General features: G+C 52.4%; 1 protein-coding gene across 1 annotated transcript in view; it reads left to right on the plus strand.

Moving 5' to 3' along the window:
• Positions 1–8,564: 8,564 nt before the first annotated feature.
• The window catches only part of RBPMS2 (RNA binding protein, mRNA processing factor 2), a 55,823-nt gene continuing 44,716 nt past the window's right edge, over positions 8,565–19,671 (plus strand). Inside the window, exon 1 of the mRNA XM_039912209.1 lies at positions 8,565–8,657. Within this exon, the coding sequence (XP_039768143.1) occupies positions 8,565–8,657 (93 nt within the window). The remainder of the gene's footprint in view (positions 8,658–19,671) is intronic.

A 19,671-nucleotide genomic window follows, 5' to 3' on the forward strand; every position in this document is an offset into this window, starting at 1 on the left:
AGAGCTGGGATTCGAACCCATGACCTCTGACTCCCAAGCCCGGGCTCTTACCGCTGAGCCACGCTGCTTCCCCAGTCTAGTGCTCTGCACACAGTAAGCGCCCTATAAACACCATCGATCGATCGATCGACTGACTTCTTCCTTCGCTGCCTTAGTCCACCTAGAGGAAACTCACGAGGGGCTCTGGAGGGACATCCGTCTGTCCCTTTAAGACAGTGACAGGGTGGGCGTCACGACTGGCTACCGTAGCCAATGGGACTCCCCAGCGGCGGCCCAGGAGGGAAGGCATCTGGATCCTGTCAGCCCCACCCTGTCACTGCTAAGTGCCAGGCCGACCTCCTATCTGTCGGATGGGGGCTGCTCCCAGTGAACCCAGGCTGGGGGGCCGGCCCGCTGGGGGAGGGAGGCCTGGGACAGGCGCTACCTCCCTCCTGGACACCCGGTGGGGGACCGGGGAGGAGGGAGGGGAGCTCTGCTATCTGTCCGCCTCCCTGGTGCCATCCGGACTCGGGGATTGCAACGCTCACAGCTTTTGCGGCCCCTGAATCTCGGGCCCGGGAGACGACTAGCTCCGAGGCAGGGAAACTGGCCGCGGGTTAAGAGATCAGCACTTCTGTCCGGCCTCGACCAGAGCCGGACCAGATGCTTGGACACTACTGCGAGAGCCGGGCTCCTGCTGGCCTCTCTCAGCAACGCACGCACACACACGCGTGCACGCACACACACGTGTGCCCGGACACGCACTCACACTCTTGCACTATGATGGGGGGGTCGGGGGCTCTTGAAGAGGCCCACAGTAAGGAAAACCAGTGCTGAAGTTCACGCCCTCGATGCTGCGTGCACATATACAACCGTTTCCTCTGACATGGCTCATGGTCTACGCAGACAGGCATGAGGTCAGAAGGTCATTCATTCAGTCAGTCGAATTTATTGAGCGCTTACTGTGTGCAGAGGACTCTACTAAGCGCTTGGGAGAATAGAAGAATAAAGGGACACATTCCCTGCCCACAGAGAGTTTACAGTGAAGCAGCATGGTGTAGTGAATAGAACATGGGCCTGGGAGTCAGAAGGTCATGAGGAGAAAAGCAGCATATCCTAATGGCAAGAGAACGGGCTTGGGAGTCAGAGGATCTGAGTTCTAATGCCGGCTCTGCCCTTGTCTGCTGTGTGACCTGGGGCAAGCCTCTTAACGTCTCTGTGCCTCAGTTCCCCCATCTGTCAAATAGGGATTAAGACTGTGAGCCGTACCTGGGCAACCTGATTACTTTGTATTTACGCCAGCGCTTAGTACAGTGCTCGGCACATAGAAAGTGCTTAACAAATACCATTATTATTATTATTATTACAATTCTAATCCCGGCTCCACCACTTGTCTGCTGTGTGACCTAGGACAAGTCACAACTTCTCTGTGTCTCAGTTACCTCATCAAGTCTGTGAGCCCCACATGGGACAGGGACTGTGTCCAACCCAATTGCTGGTATCCACCCAAGCACTTAGTACAGTGTCTGGTACATAGTAAGTGCTTAATAAATACCATTACTATTATTCTTATTAGAGGGAGCTAACAGTCTAGAAGGTCATCCCTTAATGCCCCAACAGCTCTCTAGCCAAAAGCCACCGAAAACATTCTTCGTGGCAGGACTGAGCATGCTCGCAAACCCATCCACGGGCCTATACAACATACTCCCAACATGACTTCTTACATACAATCATGTTCATTCATTCATTCAATAGTATTTATTGAGCGCTTACTGGGTGCAGAGCACTGTACTAAGCGCATGGAATGTACAGTTCGGCAACAGAGAGAGACAATCCCTGCCCAGTGATGGGCTCGCAGTCTAAATGGGGGAGACAGACAGCAAAGCAAAACAGAACAAAACGAAAACAAGACAACATCATCAAGATAAATAGAATCAAGGAGATATATACCTCATTAACAAAATTAATAGGGTAATAAATGATATATACAAATGAGTACAGTGCTGAGAGGAGGGTAAGAGGGCAGAGCAGAGGGTGGGGGGAGGGGAGGGGGAGCAGAGGAAAATGGGGGCTCAGTCTGGGAAGGCCTCCTGGAGGAGGCGAGCTCTCAGGCTTTGAAGAGGGGAAGAGAGTCTGGCGGATGTGAGGAGGGAGGGCATTCCAGGACAGCGGAAGGAAGTGGGCCAGGGGTCGACGGCGGGATAGGCATGAACGGGGGACCGTGAGGAGGTGAGCGGCAGAGGAGCGGAGAGTATGGGGTGGGCAGTAGAAAGAGAGAAGGGAGGTGAGATAGGAGGGGGCAAGGTGATGGAGAGCTTTGAAACCAAGAGGGAGGAGTTTTTATTTCGTGTGAAGGTTGATGGGCAACCCCTGGAGGTTTTTGAGGAGGGGAGTGCCTGCCCAGAGCATTTCTGTAGGAAACACACACACACTCTCATAAACACTCCAGCACATACACTCATAGTTTCTAAAAGGCCACAGGGTCACCAGCGCTAGTATTCCTATTAGTATTTTCCAAGAAGGCAGAGGATAATTAAAAGGGTGACTCCCACGTTTGGACGTTATCAGCATCCTTGCTCTGACACTTCTCAAATGCCAAGTAAACTGGCTGCATGTAACAGGCTACGGGTTGGTTCGTATCTGTCTGAAAGTAGGCGGCTGTTGCCAGTGAGCCTCTGTGGATCTGTCTGATGCTGGATAATCGCATCTGGCTCCTGAGCCTCTCTCCCAGACCAGGGCAGTTCCCATGAAGTGAGAAGGGCCGGCTGGACCTGGAAAGGGAGGGTATTTATTGAGCGCTTACTCTGGGTAGAGCACTGTACTAAACACTTGGGAAAGTACAATACAACAGAGTTGGTAGGGACGTTTCCTGACCACAGCGAGCTAATATGCAATCCATCATCATCGGGCATCCTGTGCTTGCTCAATAAAGATGGACTGTGTTGGATCAAACATGTTCTTCCAAAACTTCTAGCATACAGATCTGAGTTAGCATACCCTAAGGGGAAGAACATGGGTCTAGGAGTCAGGAGACCTGAGTTCTAGTCTCAGTTCTGCCACTGACTTGCTATGAGACCTAGGGTGAGTGATTTAACCTCTCTGTACCTCAATTTCCACTTATCAAGTGGGGGAAACCTCTTAGTTTGAGAGCTCTGGGTGGGGCAGGGGCTACGTCTGATCTGATTATTCTCTGACTCCCCTCCCAACCCTACAGCACTGTAAGTATCTGTAGTGTATTTATTTGTATTGCTGTTTGACTCCCCGGCCTACATTGTAAGCTTGTTGTGGGCAGGGAATGTGTCTGTTTATTGTTGTATTGTCCTCTCCCAAGTGCTTAGTGCAGTGCTCTGCACATAGTAAGGGCTCAATAAACAGGACTGATTGAATGAACGAATTATTGACTATAGTGCTAGGCATACGGTACTTAACATAGTAATGATAATAATGTTGGTATTTGTTAAACGCTTACTATGTGCCGAGCACTGTTCTAAGTGCTGGGGTAGATACAAGGGAATCAGGTTGTCCCACGTGGGGCTCATAGTCTTAATCCTCATTTTACAGTTGAGGTAACTGAGTCACCGAGAAGTTAAATGACTTGTCCTAAGTCACACAGCTGACGGGTGGCAGAGCCGGAATTAGAACCCATGGCCTCTGACTCCTAAGCCCGTGCTCTTTCCACTGAGCCAGCCCAGACCCTAAGAAGGGGCTGGGATATCATTGTCTGGGCTCCTTAAAGCCTCCCATAGAGTATCTTTCCAGGTCTCAGTGAATACTGCTCGTCAATCAAAATAAAAAAGGATTGTGGGTATCAGTGGGCCAATGATAAAACAGATCTAGTTCTGGTCCTCCAGAGATTGGCGATTAATCAATTAATCTATCGTATTTATTTAGCTCTAAGTACAGAGCACTAAGAGCATTTGGGAGAGTACAGTATCACAGAGTTGATAGAAACTTTCCCTGCCCATAATGAGCTGACAGTCTAGAAAGACTCCAGAATGCCCTGCTGGCCCTCTCTAACCTGTCGTAGCCTGCTTCCCAACAGGTGCAGGCAAGGAGGGAGGGAGGGCTCAAGCTCTCCATCCCCTTGCCCCCTCCTACCTCATCTCCCTTCTCTCCTTCTCCAGCCCAGCCCGCGCACTCCGCTTCTCTGCTGCTCACCTCCTCCCTGGGCCTCGTTCTCGCCTGTCCCACCGTCGACCCCTGGCCCACGTCCTACCTCTGACCTGGAATGCCCTCCCTCCTCACCTCCGCCAAACCAGCTCTCTTCCCCCCTTCAGAGCCCTACTGAAAGCTCACCTCCTCCAGGAGGCCTTCCCAGATTGAGCCCCCCTTTTCCTCGGCTCCTCCTCCCTCCCCATCGCCCCTACTCCCTCCCTCTGCTCTACCCCTTCCCTGCCCCACAGCACTTGGGTGTATTTGTACATATTTATTATTCTATTTATTTTATTAATGATGTGTCTATATCTACAATTCTGTTTATCTATTTTGATGCTATTGATGCCTGTCTACTTGTTTTTACTTTGTTGTTTGTCTCCCCCTCCTAGACAGTGAGCCCGCCATTGGGTAGGCATTGTCTCTATCAGTTGCTGAACTGTACTTTCCAAGCGTTTAGTGCAATGCTCTGCACACCGTAAGTGCTCAATAAATACGATTGAATGAATAAATCCAGCTTGCTGCTGTGCCTATCACCAATTCCCTGGGCATTGTTCTCCATCCTCTGTCCAGGGCTTTGGGAATCCTGGGGCACGGGGAGCTCTGAGGGGCTGCTGGGCAGCATCAGGGCAGTCTCGCGAGGGAGGAGGGTCCAGAAGGAGCTGCTCTGGTTCTAATACAGGTGATGAGAACAATGGTCATGGCACCTTTGGGTGTGACTGGCTGGACTCTAAAAGGTATGACACTAAAGCTAGGGACAGCTGGAGACACTTGCCTGCCCTGAAACAGGGAAAATCTGGCCATTCCATACACTATTACATTAACAGTAATAATAATAATGATGGTATTTGTTAAATGCTTACTATGTGCCAGGCACAGCACTAAGCGCTGGGGTAACTACAAGATAACCAAGTCGGACACAGTCCCTGTTCCACATAAGGCTCACAGTCTTAATTCCCATTTTACAGATAAGGTAACTGGGTATATTTTAAGTGATTTTTGTTAGTGCTTACTATGTCCCAGGCACTGTACTAAGGGCTGGGGTAGAGACAAAGTAATAAGAATAATAATGATGTTGGTATTTGTTAAGCGCTCACTGTGTGTCAACCACTGTTCTAAGTGCTGGGATAGATACAAGATTGTCCCACGTGGGGCTCCCAGTCTTCACCCCCATTTTACAGATGAGGGAACGGAGGCACGGAGAAGTTAGGTGACTTGCCCAGGGTCACACAGCAGACAAGTGGCAGAGCGGGGATTAGAACCCATGACCTCTGACTCCCAACCCCATGATCTTTCCTGGACACAGTACATGTCCCACATGAGGCTGACATGCTTAATCCCCATTTTACAGAGAAGTTAAATGACTTGCCCAGAGTCACACAGCAGACAAGCTGCGGAGCGGAGATCAGAACCCAGAACCTCTGATTCTCAGGCCCTTTCCACTAGGCCGCGCTGCTTCCAATACACTGGGTTACGTATGGAGGACCTTTGAACCCCCGAACCCAAAGGGAATCTTTAGGGTTACCTAACCAACCCCCTCTCCCCTTGATCCAGAGCTATGACTTCCCGCTAACAGAGGTACAACTTCCTGTGGGCGAGCAGCAGTCCATTTTGAACAGCCACCTCTTGCCTAGGTCAATCTCGACCACGTGCCTTGAGGCAAGAGCGTCACTGTCCTAAGCGCCTGAAATCTGTCCCGGGCTCGGAGCCGGGGAATGATAGCTGGATGGAGAGCAGGGTTCACGCTGTTGGGAAACAGGGAATTGGTAAAAATTAGAGGCAGATCTGCCTGAGTCTGGATTCAGGCCCAACTGGGAGGGGGAGGAGCCGAGGACTGGCAACCCCTAGCTTCTCACCCCCTCTTTCAGTCAATCATATTTATTGAGCACTTACTCTGTGCAGAGCACTGTACTAAGTGCTGGGAATGTACAATTCGTCCCCTCTTACCCACACCCTGGCTAGTGGGGGCCCTCCTGGCTGCTATGCTGGGAAGCAGCGTGGCTCAGTGGAAGGAGCCTGGGCTTCGGAGTCAGAGGTCATGGGTTTGACTCCCTGCTCTGCTACTTGTCAGCTGTGTGACTGTGGGCAAGTCACTTCACTTTTCTGTTCCTCAGTTACCTCATCTGTAAAATGGGGATTAACTGTGAGCCTCATGTGGGACAACCCAATTACCCTGTATCTACCCCAGAACAGTGCTCTGCACATAGTAAGCGCTTAACAAATACCAACATTATTATTATTATTACTTTGGCAAAGTCGCCCTCCCCGATCAGTTGTCCGGTGACACCGGCAGGAGGGACAGAAGGGTCAGGTGAAAAGCAAGGGTTTGAACTGCCGGTTGTTCCGTGACTTTAAGGATGGGAAATGCCAAGCCGGGTGCATGGGGGAAGGTGGTCTGGCAGGCTGGGGTATTTGTATATATTAGTTATTACTCCATTTATTTTGTTAATGATGTGCATATATCTACGCTTCTATTTATCTTGATGATATTTAAGCCAGACTACTTGTTTTATTTTGTTCTGTTTTGTTTTGCCGTCTGTCTCCCCTGTTTAGACTGTGAGCCCGTCATTGGGCAGGGATTGTCTCTATCTGTAGCCGAACTGTACGTTCCAAGCGCTTAGTAGAGTGCTGTGCACATAGTAAGCATTCCATAAATACGATTGAATGAATCAATCCAATCCATCGATCTCTCTCTTTTAACCCCTCCGTGGCTCTCAGTTTCTCCAAGGCTGCAGGGTCGTTGCTTCCTCTGGGTGATTGGGCCGCCTTCTGCCCAGGCCGGTGGCTGGAGGTTGAAGGCCAGACTCCCCTTCCCTCTTCCTCGACCTTCCCAGACCTCAACTGGGAGGGAGGAAACTAAGGCTCCGAGACGTAAAGCAGATCCCTCTCTCCCCACACCGTGTTTTTGGCCACCAGCCATCCCGGAACCTCTGAAGCCAGGACCAACCCCCCAGCATCTGGGAGAGGGGGAGGACGGGAGGGGGCCCGTGTGTGTGTGTGTTTAGAGAGAAGCAGCGTAGCTCAGTGGAAAGAGCCCGGGCCGGGGAGTCAGAGGTCAGGGGTTCAAATGCCGGCTCCGCCACTTGTCAGCTGGGTGACTGGCCAAGTCACTTCACTTCTCTGGGCCTCAGTTCCCTCATCTGTCAAATGGACATTAAGAGTGGGAGCCCCACATGGGACAACCTGATCACCCTGTATCCGCCCCAGTGCTTAGAACAGTGCATGTAGTAACTCTGCATACAGTAAGTGCTTAACAAATGCCATCATCATTATTATTATTGTTATTATTAAGTGTGCGTGTTTCGATGAGTGTGCTGGGGGGTGTCTATGTGTGTGTGTGTGTGTGAGTGTGTTTTGATAAATGTGCTGGGGCGGGGGGACAGGGATCTGAGTGTGTGTAAGTGTGTATGTTTTCATGAGCGTGCAGAGGGGTGTTTGTGTGTGTGTGTGTGTGTTTTGATGAGTGTGCCGGGGGGGGGGGTCTGTGTGTGTGTGTTTTGATGAGTGTGCCGGGGGTCCTGTGTGAGTGTGTAAGTGTGTGTTTTGAATGTGTTGTGGGGGGGTTGTGTGTGTATGTAAGTGTGTGTGTGTGTGTGTTTTGATGAGTGTGCCGGGGGGTGTCTGTGTGTGTATGTAAGTGTGTGTGTGTTTTGATGAGTGTGCTGGGGGGGAGGGGGGGTTGTGTGTATGTGTGTGTTTTGATGAGTGTGCTGGGGGGAGGGGTCTATGTGTGTATGTAAGTGTGTGTGTGTGTTTTGATTAGTGTGCTGGGGGGGGGGTCTGTGTGTGTATGTAAGTGTGTGTGTGTTTTGATGAGTGTGCTGGGGGGGGGGGTGGTGTCCTGTGTGTGTATGTAAGAATGTGTGTGTGTGTGTGTGTGTGTTTTGATGAGCGCGTCGGGAGTGTCCCCAGCTGGAGGGAGGAAGAGGAGGAAGGGAAGGGGAGGGAGGGGAGGCTCGCGGCCCCTTTAAGAAAGTTCCCCGGGCCCGCTCGGACCCAACTTGAAAAAGTTTTTCATGGAAAAGGGAAAAGGGGGGAGGGAGAAAACTAATGTCCCGCGCGTCCGGGGGGGTGGGGGTGGGGGTGGGGGTGGGGGAGGAGGGGCCGGCCGGGGATTGGCCGCGGGTTCCCCGGGAGACGGTGATGCGGGGGCGGGGGGGAGGAGGGGGTCCCGGCCCCTCCCCCTCCCCCTCCTCCCCTTCCTCCTCCTCCTCCTCCTCCTCCTCCTCCTCCTCCTCCCCCTGCCCTCCCCCTCCCCGGGCCCCGCACTCTGCAGCCGCCGTCAAAAGGCGCAGACGGTGGCCAGTCCGGCTCCTGCCGGCGGCCCGCACCTCTCGCACCCACCGCACCCCCGCAACTTGATGTGACCGTCGGGGCGGCGCTGCCCCCTGCCCCGCCCGGCCCCTTCACTGCCCCCCCCCGCACCCCGCACCATGAGCAGCCTGAAGCCGGACGGCGACCCCGGACCCGGACCGGCCACCGACCCCGGCCCCACCCCGGCCACCGCCGCCGCCACCGAGGAAGAGGTGGGTCATCCTCATCGGCTGGCTATTTGGGAAGCGCTTCCTACGTGCAGAGCACTGTTCTAAGCGCCGGGGTGACTGCGGGGTCAGCAGATTGGCCCCCGTGAGGCTCCCGGTCTTCACCCCCCTTTTCCAGTTGAGGTCACTGAGGCCCAGAGAAGCGACCCGCCCACAGTCATCCAGCTGACCAGTGGCAGGGTCGGGATTCGAACCCATGACCTCTGACTCCCAAGCCCGGGCTCTTTCCACTCGTATTTGGGGATAGTTTCCTGTGTGCAGAGCACTGTTCTAAGCGCTGGGGTGACTGCAGGGTCAGCAGATTGGCCCCCGTGAGGCTCCCGGTCTTCACCCCCATTTTGCAGTGGAGGTCACCGAGGCCCAGAGAAGTGACCTGCCCACAGTCACCCAGCTGAGAAGTGGCAGGGTCGGGATTCGAACCCATGACCTCTGACTCCCAAGCCCGGGCTCTTTCCGCTCGTATTTGGGAAACGCTGCCTCTAAGTGCTGGGGGAGATACAGGGTCATCAGGTGGGCCCACGTGAGGCTCCCAGGCTTCACCCCCATTTTCCAGATGAGTTCAGTGAGGCCCAGAGAAGCGAAGTGACTGGCCCCCAGTCGCCCAGCTGACAAGTGCCAGGGCCGAGATAATTATAATAATGTTGGCATTTGTTAAGCGCTTCCTCTGTGCCGAGCACTGTTCTAAGCGCTGGGGGAGATAGTGATCAGGTGGGCCCACGTGAGGCTCACAGTTTGAATCCCCGTTTTCCGGATGAGGTCACTGAGGCCCAGAGAAGTGAACTGACTTGCCCACAGTCACCCAGCTGACAAGTGGCAGAGCTGGGATTCGAACCCATGACCCCTGACTCCCAACCCCCCGGGGCTGCCGCCCTTGCCCCTCGGCCGCCACGTGCTTGTGCCTCTCCTGTGCTACTTAATGGTGGTATTTCTTAAGCGCTTACTATGTGCCAAGCACTGTTCCAAGCGCTGGGGGGGGATACAAGGTCATCGGTGGTCCCACTTGGGGCTCCTGCTCTTCACCCCCATTTTCCAGATGAGGGAACTGAAGGCTCGGAGAACTTAATAATAATAACTAAGGTATTTGTTAAGCGTTTACTATGTGCCAAGCACTGTTCTAAGCGCTGGGGGCGATACAGGGTCATCAGACTGTCCCACGTGGGGCTCACAGTTTTAAATCCCCATTTTTACAGATGAGAGAACTGAGGCACAGAGGAGTGACTTGGCATTTGTTAAGCGCTTACTATGTGCCGAGCACTGTTCTAAACCCTGATGGAGGTACAGGGTCATCAGGTTGTCCCACGTGGGGCTCACAGTTTTAAATCTCCATTTTTACAGACAAGGGAACTGAGGCACAGAGAAGTGTAGTGATTGGCCCAAAGTCACTCAGCTGACAAGCGACGGGGGCGGGATGAGAACCCACGACCTCGCACTTCCAAGCCCGGGCTCTTTCCACCCTGCTTCTCTTCTGCCCCGAGTCGCCGGGCCCTCCGCCCTCCAGAGCCAAGCACAATCCTTGGGTTGGGGAGTCGGAGGTGGTGGGTTCTAATCCCTGTACCGCCGCTTCTCAGATGGGTGACTTCTTGGGCAAGGCGCTTCACTTCGCGAGGCCTCAGTGACCTCTACTGTAAAATGGGCATTAAGACTGTGAGCCCCACGTGGGACAGCCTGATCACCTCGTATCCCCCCCAGCGCTTAGAACAGTACTTTGCACGTAGTAAATGCTTAACAAATGCTATTATTATTATTGTTCCTTGCCAGAATAGCCCTGTAGCTGCACCCTTAACGCCCTGCCCCCTCCCCCAGGACCTCGGGGTGGGGGGGGGGGTACTGGGACCCTGGGCCTGCCCCCGGGAGCCGCCTAATCCAGACTAACTGTGCCGCTGGCTTGCCGTGTGACCCTGGACAAGTCACTTCCCGCTCCGAGCCTCAGTCTTTCCCCCCCGCCCCCCCAATTGGGGATCCGATGCTTGTGGTTTCTGCTGCTTAGACTGTGAGCCCCCCGGGGGCGACCTACCCCATAATCAGGCCAACACAGTCTATCCCCATGCTTAGCAGAGGGTTTGGCTTGTAGTGAGCACTTAAATGCCCCATCCAGCCGGCCTTGGGGACCGGAGCAAGGCCTCACCCACCGAGGGGGATGGAGGTGGGGGCACCCCCATGCCATCTGGGCAGGGAGAGCGGGGCGGTGGGTGCATCTGGGACTGAGGGGACGGGGCAGAAGCAGGGTCTGGCTTTCTCTTTCCAATGTGGAACCAGTAGCCTCTTTCCCCTTTTCCCTTCTCCTCTACCCACTCCGCTAGCTGGCCTTGGCCTTCCGAAATGAGTGGTAGCTTCTAATAACGGGCCCCCAAGCAGCACTTGGGCTGGTGATGGGATTTGGGGTGGGGGGGATACTGAGGCATATGGGGTAGCTCAGGAGAGGGATTAGCTCCCCATTCTGAAGACTGGGAGGCCAGCAGTGCCCTAGAGTGTTCTCAGATGAGGATGGGCAATGGAGGGCGGGGTGAGACCATGGGACTTGCTGTAGCTGGGCAGGCAAGTCCCAGAATAGAACGTGTTGCCCAGGGCAGCTCTATCAGTCCCCGGCCTCCTGCCCCAGACCGTGTCTTGCCCCTGCGCTCAGGAGGCAGTGGCCTGGTTATCACTACACCCTTCCTTCCTTCTGGCAAGGCTGGAGATACGGAGTGACCCGTAGCAGGGTAGAGGGGAATGTGGTATTGGGGTGTGCGTGTCTGCGGGAGTGCGTGCGTATCCACCACCAGAGAGAAAGAAGCCGTCGCTTTGCATGGGCCCTCTCACCCCTCCCACCCACTGACAGGGAGTCGTGCGGTGTGTCTGGCGCAGAATGGCGGCTGTGAGCCCACCCCACCGTGTTGAGGGTGGTGCAGGCTGGGCCCGGCTCCGCACTGCGGGGTTGGAGGGAGGTCTCGCCGCTGGAGCCTCTCTTCTGGTTCCTTGTTGTCCTCACCACCCCGCCCCTCCAACCCTCCTCCCACTCAGCCCCATCACTGCACTGAGCCACCGGCTTTATGGCTCAACCCACTTGGGAAGCCATCATAGATTCCGTGGACTGCTGGAGGTGGGGGGGTGGGGGACTGAGTTTTAGGGGCTGGCCTCCTGCTTGCTGAATGGCTTACTCTGAGACACCTGTGTCTACACAACGGGGTCCAGCTGCCTCCGATCAGAGCCGACTGGTTCCTGACGGCTTGTTAGGGTCTAGCTTCCGGCTCATCCGCTCCCAGCCCCCCAGCCTTTGTTGAAGGGGTGGCGTCCTGTTGAGGAGATTGCCTTGGACCAGCTGGGCTCTCGGGGCTTCTCTGCACTTGTCCGTCCAAGGACAGGGAAGAGGGAGTCTGAGCAAGTTTTGAAAGCTTCACCCCAAGGGTCAGGAGTGGATGGCACCTAGCTTCTGTGTGCTGAATTTGTGCAGTCTTGACCCGCCCAGGAGGGGAGAGGTGAAGGGTGGGGGGTCATTATCCATCCATCCTTCCTGGTTTAGAAGTGGAGAACACTGGGGTCTGGAGCAGTTGAAGTGCCTGGTGGCACAGGTTAGTCTTGGGTGAAAGGCGAGTCAGACCCCACACAACCCCTCGCCCTCAGAGTGGGGAGGAGGAACCCAACAGTTGAAGGACGTCAGATGCGATTGTTCCTCATAGCCGGGATCCAGCGAGGTGCAGGTGGTCCGAGGACGTCTCTGATTTGATGGGGGCGAGTCCGATCGCCGGGAGGGTGGCAGAGTGGAGCAGGGTTGGTTCTGGGGTCAGAGACCCTCTATAAGCTACTCCTGGGCAGGGATTGTGTCTACCAACTGTGTGGTACTCTCCCAAGTGCTCAGTACAGTGCTCTGCATCTAGTAAGTACCCTTGATTGGGAGGATCCACAAAACTGAAGGAATTGGTACTTCTAGGGAACCAGAACCTATAAACTCCTACACCTGTTCAGCTTTCTCCTCCTTACTCCGGCGGAGGCTTCGAGCTGGGATGGTGGTGGTGGTGGTATGTCTCCAGAACGTGGCTATCAGGCGAGCTTCCTGCTTCACCTAGATCATCCAGTCATGTTTGCTGCTGACATCCCTGAGACAGGAATTAAATGATAGAAGAAAAATGAAAGCCCCCCTCCCCTCCCCCCCCCCCCCCCCCCCCCCCCCCGTGAATCCGAACTGGGATTCGACTCAAGGTAATGAGACTGACCCAAAGGTCACCCTAGGGAAGCAGCTTGGCCTAGTGGAAAGAATGTGGATCTGAGAGTTGGAAGACCTGGGTTCCGATTCCAGTCGTGCCCCCGGCTTGCAGATCTTTGAGCAAGACAATTAATTTCCCTGGGCCTCAGTTTCCTCACCTGTAAAGGGGAATACGATCCCTGTTCTCCAACCTCTTAGAGTGGGAGCCCTATGTAAGGCAGGAATTGTCTGATCTGACTGTCTTGTATCTACCCCAACACTTAACACTGTGTTTAGCACTTAGTGCCTAATGCTCCTCCAAGAGGCGTTCCCAGACTGAGCTCCTCTTCCCCCTCTACTCCCTCTGCCATCCCCCCTTTACCTCTCCGCAGCTAAAGCCTCATTTTCCCCTTTTCCCGCTGCTCCTCCACCTCTCCCTTCCCATCCCCACAGCACTGTACTCGTCCGCTCAACTGTATATATTTTCGTTACCCTATTTATTTTGTTAATGAATTGTACATCGCCTCGATTCTATTTAGTTGCCATTGTTTTTACGAGATGTTCTTCCCCTTGACGCTGTTTAGTGCCATTGTTCTTGTCTGTCCGTCTCCCCCGATTAGACTGTAAGCCCATCAAACGGCAGGGACTGTCTGTATCTGTTGCCGACTTGTTCATCCCAAGCGCTTAGTACAGTGCTCTGCACATAGTAAGCGCTCAATAAATACTATTGAATGAATGAATGAATGAATGAATAATGCTTACTGTTAGCATCAGCTATGGAAAAGAAGTTTCAAACCCAGGATGCTTACCTTTCATTCATTCATTCAATTGTATTGAGTGCTTATTATGTGCAAAGCACTATACTTAGCGCTGGGGAGAGTACAATATGACAACAGAAACATTCCTGCCCACAGTGAGATCATAGTCTAGGCCAAAATAACCCACTCCAGGGTCAGATGGGGTTGTGGCTTCTGGGGAACCAAGGGAACCCCTAAAGAGAGAGTATATTTAGAGAAGCAAAGTGGCCTCGTGGATAGAGCACGGACCTGGGAGTCAGAAGGTCCTGGGCTCTAGTGCTGCCTCCGCTACTTGTCTGCTGTGTGACCTTGGGCAGGTCACATCACTGCTCTGGGCCTCAGTTCCCTCCTCTGTAAAATGGGAGTAAGACTGTGAGCCCTATGTAGGACAGGGACTGGATCCAACCCAGTTAGCTTGTATCTACCCATGTTTAGAACAGTGCCTGGCACATAGCACTTAACAAATACCATTACTATTTATTATTATTATTATTATTATTAGAGCCCTGCCAAAGGAAGCATAGGGACTTAAGGGATCTGTTTTGTTTCTGACCACAAAGTGTTCAGGGTACAACAGTGTACTGAGGTGAAGGGGTCCCTACAGCCACATCTGGCCTAAAACTACTCCTTGCTGGTGTGCTTTGTTATGGTGAGGCAGAGGCTGAACTGAACCACTTGATTTGGGCCTTTAATGGCTCAATCTTCATCAATACAGGAAGCAACATGGCTTAGTGGGAAGAACCCAAGCCTGGGAGTCAGAGGGCCTGGGTACTCACACTGGCTCTGCCATTTGCTGGCTGTGTAACCTTGGGTAAGTCACTTGACTTCTCTGTGCCTCCATTTCCTCAACTCTGAAATGGGGATAATCAAATTAGGTACAGTCCCTGTCTCACAAAGAGCTCTCGATCTCAAGAGGCAGTGGGAGCAGGGATTTTATCCCCATTTTACAGATGAGGATAAGTGACTTTCCCAAGGGCACACAGCAGGCCAGTGGCGGATCTGGGAACAGAACCCATCTCCTGCCTCCCACTCCTCTCCACTTTCCACTAGGTCCCACTGCCTCTCATCTCCTCCAAGAGGTCTTCCCTGACTGAGCTCTCTTTTCCTCTTCTCCCACTCCCTTTCGCATCCCCCTGACTTGCTCCCTTTATACATCCCTCCCCCCAGCCCCAAAGCACTTAGGTACATATGTTGGTATTTGTTAAGCACTTACTATGTGCAGAGCACTGTTTTAAGCGCTGGGGTAGATACAGGGTGGTCAGGTTGTCCCACGTGAGGCTCACAGTCTTCATCCCCATTTTACAGATGGGGTAACTGAGGCACAGATAAGTTAAGTGACTTGCCCATAGGCACACAGCTGACAAGTGGCGGAACCAGAATTCGAACCCATGACCTCTGACTCCCAAGCCCGGCCTCTTTCCACTGAGCCACGCTGCTTCTCTATTATGTCTGTCACTCCCTCTAGACTCTGGTTGTGGGAAGGGAATGTGTCTGTTATATTCTTATATTGTATTCTCCCAAGAGCATAGTACAGTGCTCTGCACACAGTAAGCACTCAATAAATATGATTGACTTCCTCTCAGTGCCGCAATCATCTCCCACACCTGGGGTCTAGCTTTGCAAACCCACCCTGCCCTCGAGTTCCTGCCCCACCAGTTGGCCCCTCCACATCCCTTCCTCCCTCAACTCTGAGCTCCTTCCCCGGGGTCTTCACTTGGCCGTGAAGGTGGACACTGGTATGTCAAAGGGGATGCTAAAGAAGAGCTGGGGAAGCAGCCTGGCTCAGTGGAAAGAGCCCGGGCTGGGGAGTCAGAGGTCGTGGGTTCTAATCCTGGTTCCGCCACTTGTCTGCTGTGTGACCTTGGGCAAGTCACTGCACGTCTCTGTGCCTCAGTTACCACATCTGTCAAGTGGGGATGAAGCTTGTGAGCTCCGCGTGGGACAACCTGATTCCCTTGTATCTACCCCAGTCCTTAGAACAGTGCTCGGCACATAGTAAGCGCTTAACAAATACCAACATTATTATCCCGCGGTCCTGGAACGCCCTCCCTCCTCACCTCCGCCAAACTGATTCTCTTTCCCTCTTCAAAACCCTACTTAAAAATCACCTCCTCCAAGAGGCGTTCCCAGACTGAGCTCCTCTTCCCCCTCTACTCCCTCTGCCATCCCCCCTTTACCTCTCCGCAGCTAAAGCCTCATTTTCCCCTTTTCCCGCTGCTCCTCCACCTCTCCCTTCCCATCCCCACAGCACTGTACTCATCCGCTCAACTGTATATATTTTCGTTACCCTATTTATTTTGTTAATGAATTGTACATCGCCTTGATTCTATTTAGTTGCCATTGTTTTTACGAGATGTTCTTCCCCTTGACGCTGTTTATTGCCATTGTTCTTGTCTGTCCGTCTCCCCCGATTAGACTGTAAGCCCGTCAAACGGCAGGGACTGTCTGTATCTGTTGCCGACTTGTTCATCCCAAGCGCTTAGTACAGTGCTCTGCACATAGTAAGCGCTCAATAAATACTTTTGAATGAATGAATGAATTCAATATCTGTTCACCTTCCTACTTAAACTGTGAGCCCCATGTGGGACAGGTACTCTGACCTGATTATAATGTTATCTACCCTAGTGCTTAGAACCATTTCTAAGTGCTTAACTATCATAGTTTAAAAAAAACCAGTCCATCATTGGTATTTTAGTGCTTATTCTGCAGAGCACTGTAGTATGTGCTTGGAAGAGTACAGTAGAGTTATGATTCCTGCCTTCTAGGAGTGTACAATCCAGTTGGAGAGACAGACAAAATAAATTACAGGCAGTGGAAGAAATGGAATATAAGAATATTTATAGAAGGGGTGGGCTGAGTATCAAAGTGCTTAGGGGGTATGCTCTAGACTGTATAACCTCATTGAGGGCAGGGAACATCTCTATTAACTCTGTATTCTCTTTAAGTGCTTAGTATAGTGTTCTGCGCATAGTAAGTACTCAGTAAATACCATTGATTGGTATGGACCCAAGTGCATAGGTGACCAAGAAGTAGGGGAGAATAGGGAAGGCTTCCTGGAGGATATATGATTTTATTAGGGCTTTGAAGATGGGGAGAGTGCTGGTCTGTGGGAGTCGCTTCACTTCTCTGTGCCTCAGTTACCTCATCTGTAAAATGGGGATTAAGACTGAGTCCTATGTGGGACAGGGATAGTGTTGAACCCGATTCGTTTGTATCCACCCCAGCCCTTAGTACAGTTAGTAGTAGTATTATTATATGAAGGGGGAAGAGGATGGAGGCCAGGCGGATGAAGGTAGGCAAGGGGTCGACAGAGAGATGAGATTGAGGCCTTTGACAGTTAGCCGTGCAAGTGAGCTCTATAAGCGACAAAGCCTTAATTCCTTTCAGCTGCTTGTGGCCTGCCTGCTCACTGGGGCAGGCGGGAAGAGGGATGGAACAAGACCTTCCCTGAGGAAGTCACCCTGCTGGGCTCCTTCAGAGGAGGTGAGAGCCCTGGGCACTGGGTTGAGGATTCCTGGGTCACTTCACTTTCCAGGTTCTCTCCCTGAGGGCTCCAGGCTCTGGCTGTCTGCTGGAAGGGCTCTACAGTTAAATGAATTTGCTAGTGGAGAGCCACCCCCTGGTTTTCTTTCTTTCTTTTAAATGGTACTTAAGTGCTTACTAGGCGCCAGGCAGTGTGCTAAGCCCTGGAATAGATACAAGCTAATCAAGTCGGACACAGTCTCCGCTTGGGACTCTCAGTCCTGGAGGGGGTATGATTTAATCCCCATTTTACAGATGAGGAAATCGAGACTCAGTGAAGTGACTTGCCCAAGGTCATACTGCAGACAAGTGGCGGAACTGTGATAAGAACCCAGATCCTTCAACCTCCTGGACCTGTGCTCTTTCCACTAGGCCCCGCTGCTTCCCTGGGTATGGTAGAGGCGCCCTGTAGGGTTGGTTCCTGTCCTGGAGTAACTGATATCTCTAAGGAACTGCAGAGTCCCCTACTCATCCTGAGTTGAGCCGGCCTCCGTCTGCTCCTTGAGCATCTCAAAGCCTTTGGGGTTGGGCAGCTTGGGGCTTGTCGTTTATGGTGACCCTTTCCTGGAGATGCAGGGTACCCGGGGATCAGTCGGCTAATGGGATTTGCTGAATTTAGAAGACTGAACTGAGCACAGTTCACATTCCCTGCCCTCAGTGAACTTACAATCTAATAGACAAGACACAGACCCTTTATTTACAAATAGTGGGATCAAGAAAAAATGATAAATTAGAGCGTGAATTAAGCAGGGTTAATGCATTTGTGGAAATGCAGATGCTTAGATGTATATATTTTTATCCCACTTCGAGTACTGCATCGGCCTCCTCAGTGACCTCTCTGCCTTCTATCCCTCTCTTCAATCTATACTTCACTCTACCGCCTGGATCATTTTTTCTGCAAAACCGTTCAGTCCACATCTCCCCACTCAACAACCTCCAGGGTTGCCCATCCACCTCCTTCCTATTGACTATAAGGAACTCAATCAGCTCTCCCCTTCCTGCCTTTCCTCACCGATCTCCTATTGCAGCCCAGGCCACACACTTCACTCCTCTAGCACCAGCTTGCTCACTGTGCCTCTAACTCGCAGCTGACCCTTTTCCCAAGTCCTCCCTGTAAACCTGGAGCTCCCTCCCTCTCCATATACACCAAACCATCACAGTCTCCATCTTCAAAGCCTTATTAAGGTCACCCTCTAAGCCCTCTTTTCCTTGACTCCCTCTCTGTTTCGTCACCTAGGTCCTTGGATCTGTATTTGAGCACTTGATGTTCACCCCAACCTCAACACCTGTAGCTCTGATGTACATATCCATAATTTATATTAATATACATCTCCCCCTTAGATGGTGAGCTCCCTGTGGACAGGGAACATGCCTACCAATTCTGTTGCACTGCAGTCTCCCAAGTATTTAATACAGTGCTCTGTACACAGTAAGTGCATTGACTGATTACTCCTCACTCACTTTCTCACCCCACCTCTGTCCCCACAGTACTTGTGTATATACCTTTATTCTTTGCCATTTCCTCCATCTGTGACTTAATGCCGGCCTCTCCTTCTCCAGGCTTTGAGCTCCTTGTGGGCACAGATCGCGTCTGCCAGCTCTGTTGTACTCTCCCAAGTGTTTAGTGTTCAGCACACAGGAAGTGCTCAATAAATACTACTGCTCTGGGAAGCATGCTTTTTTGGTAAGAAGGTGGGTGATTCCCCTTCAGGGTGCAACCATGAAGGGTGAGACCGAGACACTACCTTGCACCCTCTCGCCACACCGCTGCTGAGATCCTCAAGCCCAGATTCCCCAGGCTGCCCTAGGCCATCTCTGACTGAGGATCTGATGCAGCAGGTTGCTTGGGACCTAGGGTCAGGGAGAACTTAGAGTTCTGGCTCTTAGAAGTTTCTAGGACTTGAACTGGGACATGCAATTGGGCTTGTGGCCCAAGGTGGCTAGTATCAGGCCCAAATCAGTCAATCAATGATATTTATTGAGAATTTACTGTGTGTAGAGCACTGTACTAAGCACTTGGGAGAGTTCAGTGCAACAGAGTTAGCAGACAAATTCCCTGCCCATAAGGGGCTTACAGTCTAGAGGGGGAGACGGGCATTAATACGAATACATAAATGGTTGAGAGGATCTCTTCCCCTGGGTCCGTAATTCGCTGGGTGCAGCTGGGGAGGGGGGTGGGGGGAATGTTGGGGTGAGATCAGTGACTCAAATCCGCCACTTTGCCTTTCTGTTCCATCATTACATCACCTTCTCCCTCCCCTCCCCACCCTTTTTTCTAGTATTTAAGTGCTTACTATGTGCCAGGCACTGTATTAAGTGTTGGGGTAGAATAGAAACAATCTAATCAGGTCGAGCACAGTCCATGTCCCACATGGGCCTCCAGTTTAATCCCCCATTTCACAGATGAAATGTGAGGTTCAGAGAAGAGAAGTGACTTGCCCAAGGTCACACAGACAAGTGGCAGAGTGGGATTAGAACCCAGTTCCTTCAGACTTGCAGGACTGCTCTATGCACTAGACAT

The sequence above is a fragment of the Ornithorhynchus anatinus genome, chromosome 5 (genome assembly GCF_004115215.2).
Source record: "Ornithorhynchus anatinus isolate Pmale09 chromosome 5, mOrnAna1.pri.v4, whole genome shotgun sequence".
NCBI classification, from domain to species: Eukaryota; Metazoa; Chordata; class Mammalia; order Monotremata; family Ornithorhynchidae; genus Ornithorhynchus; species Ornithorhynchus anatinus.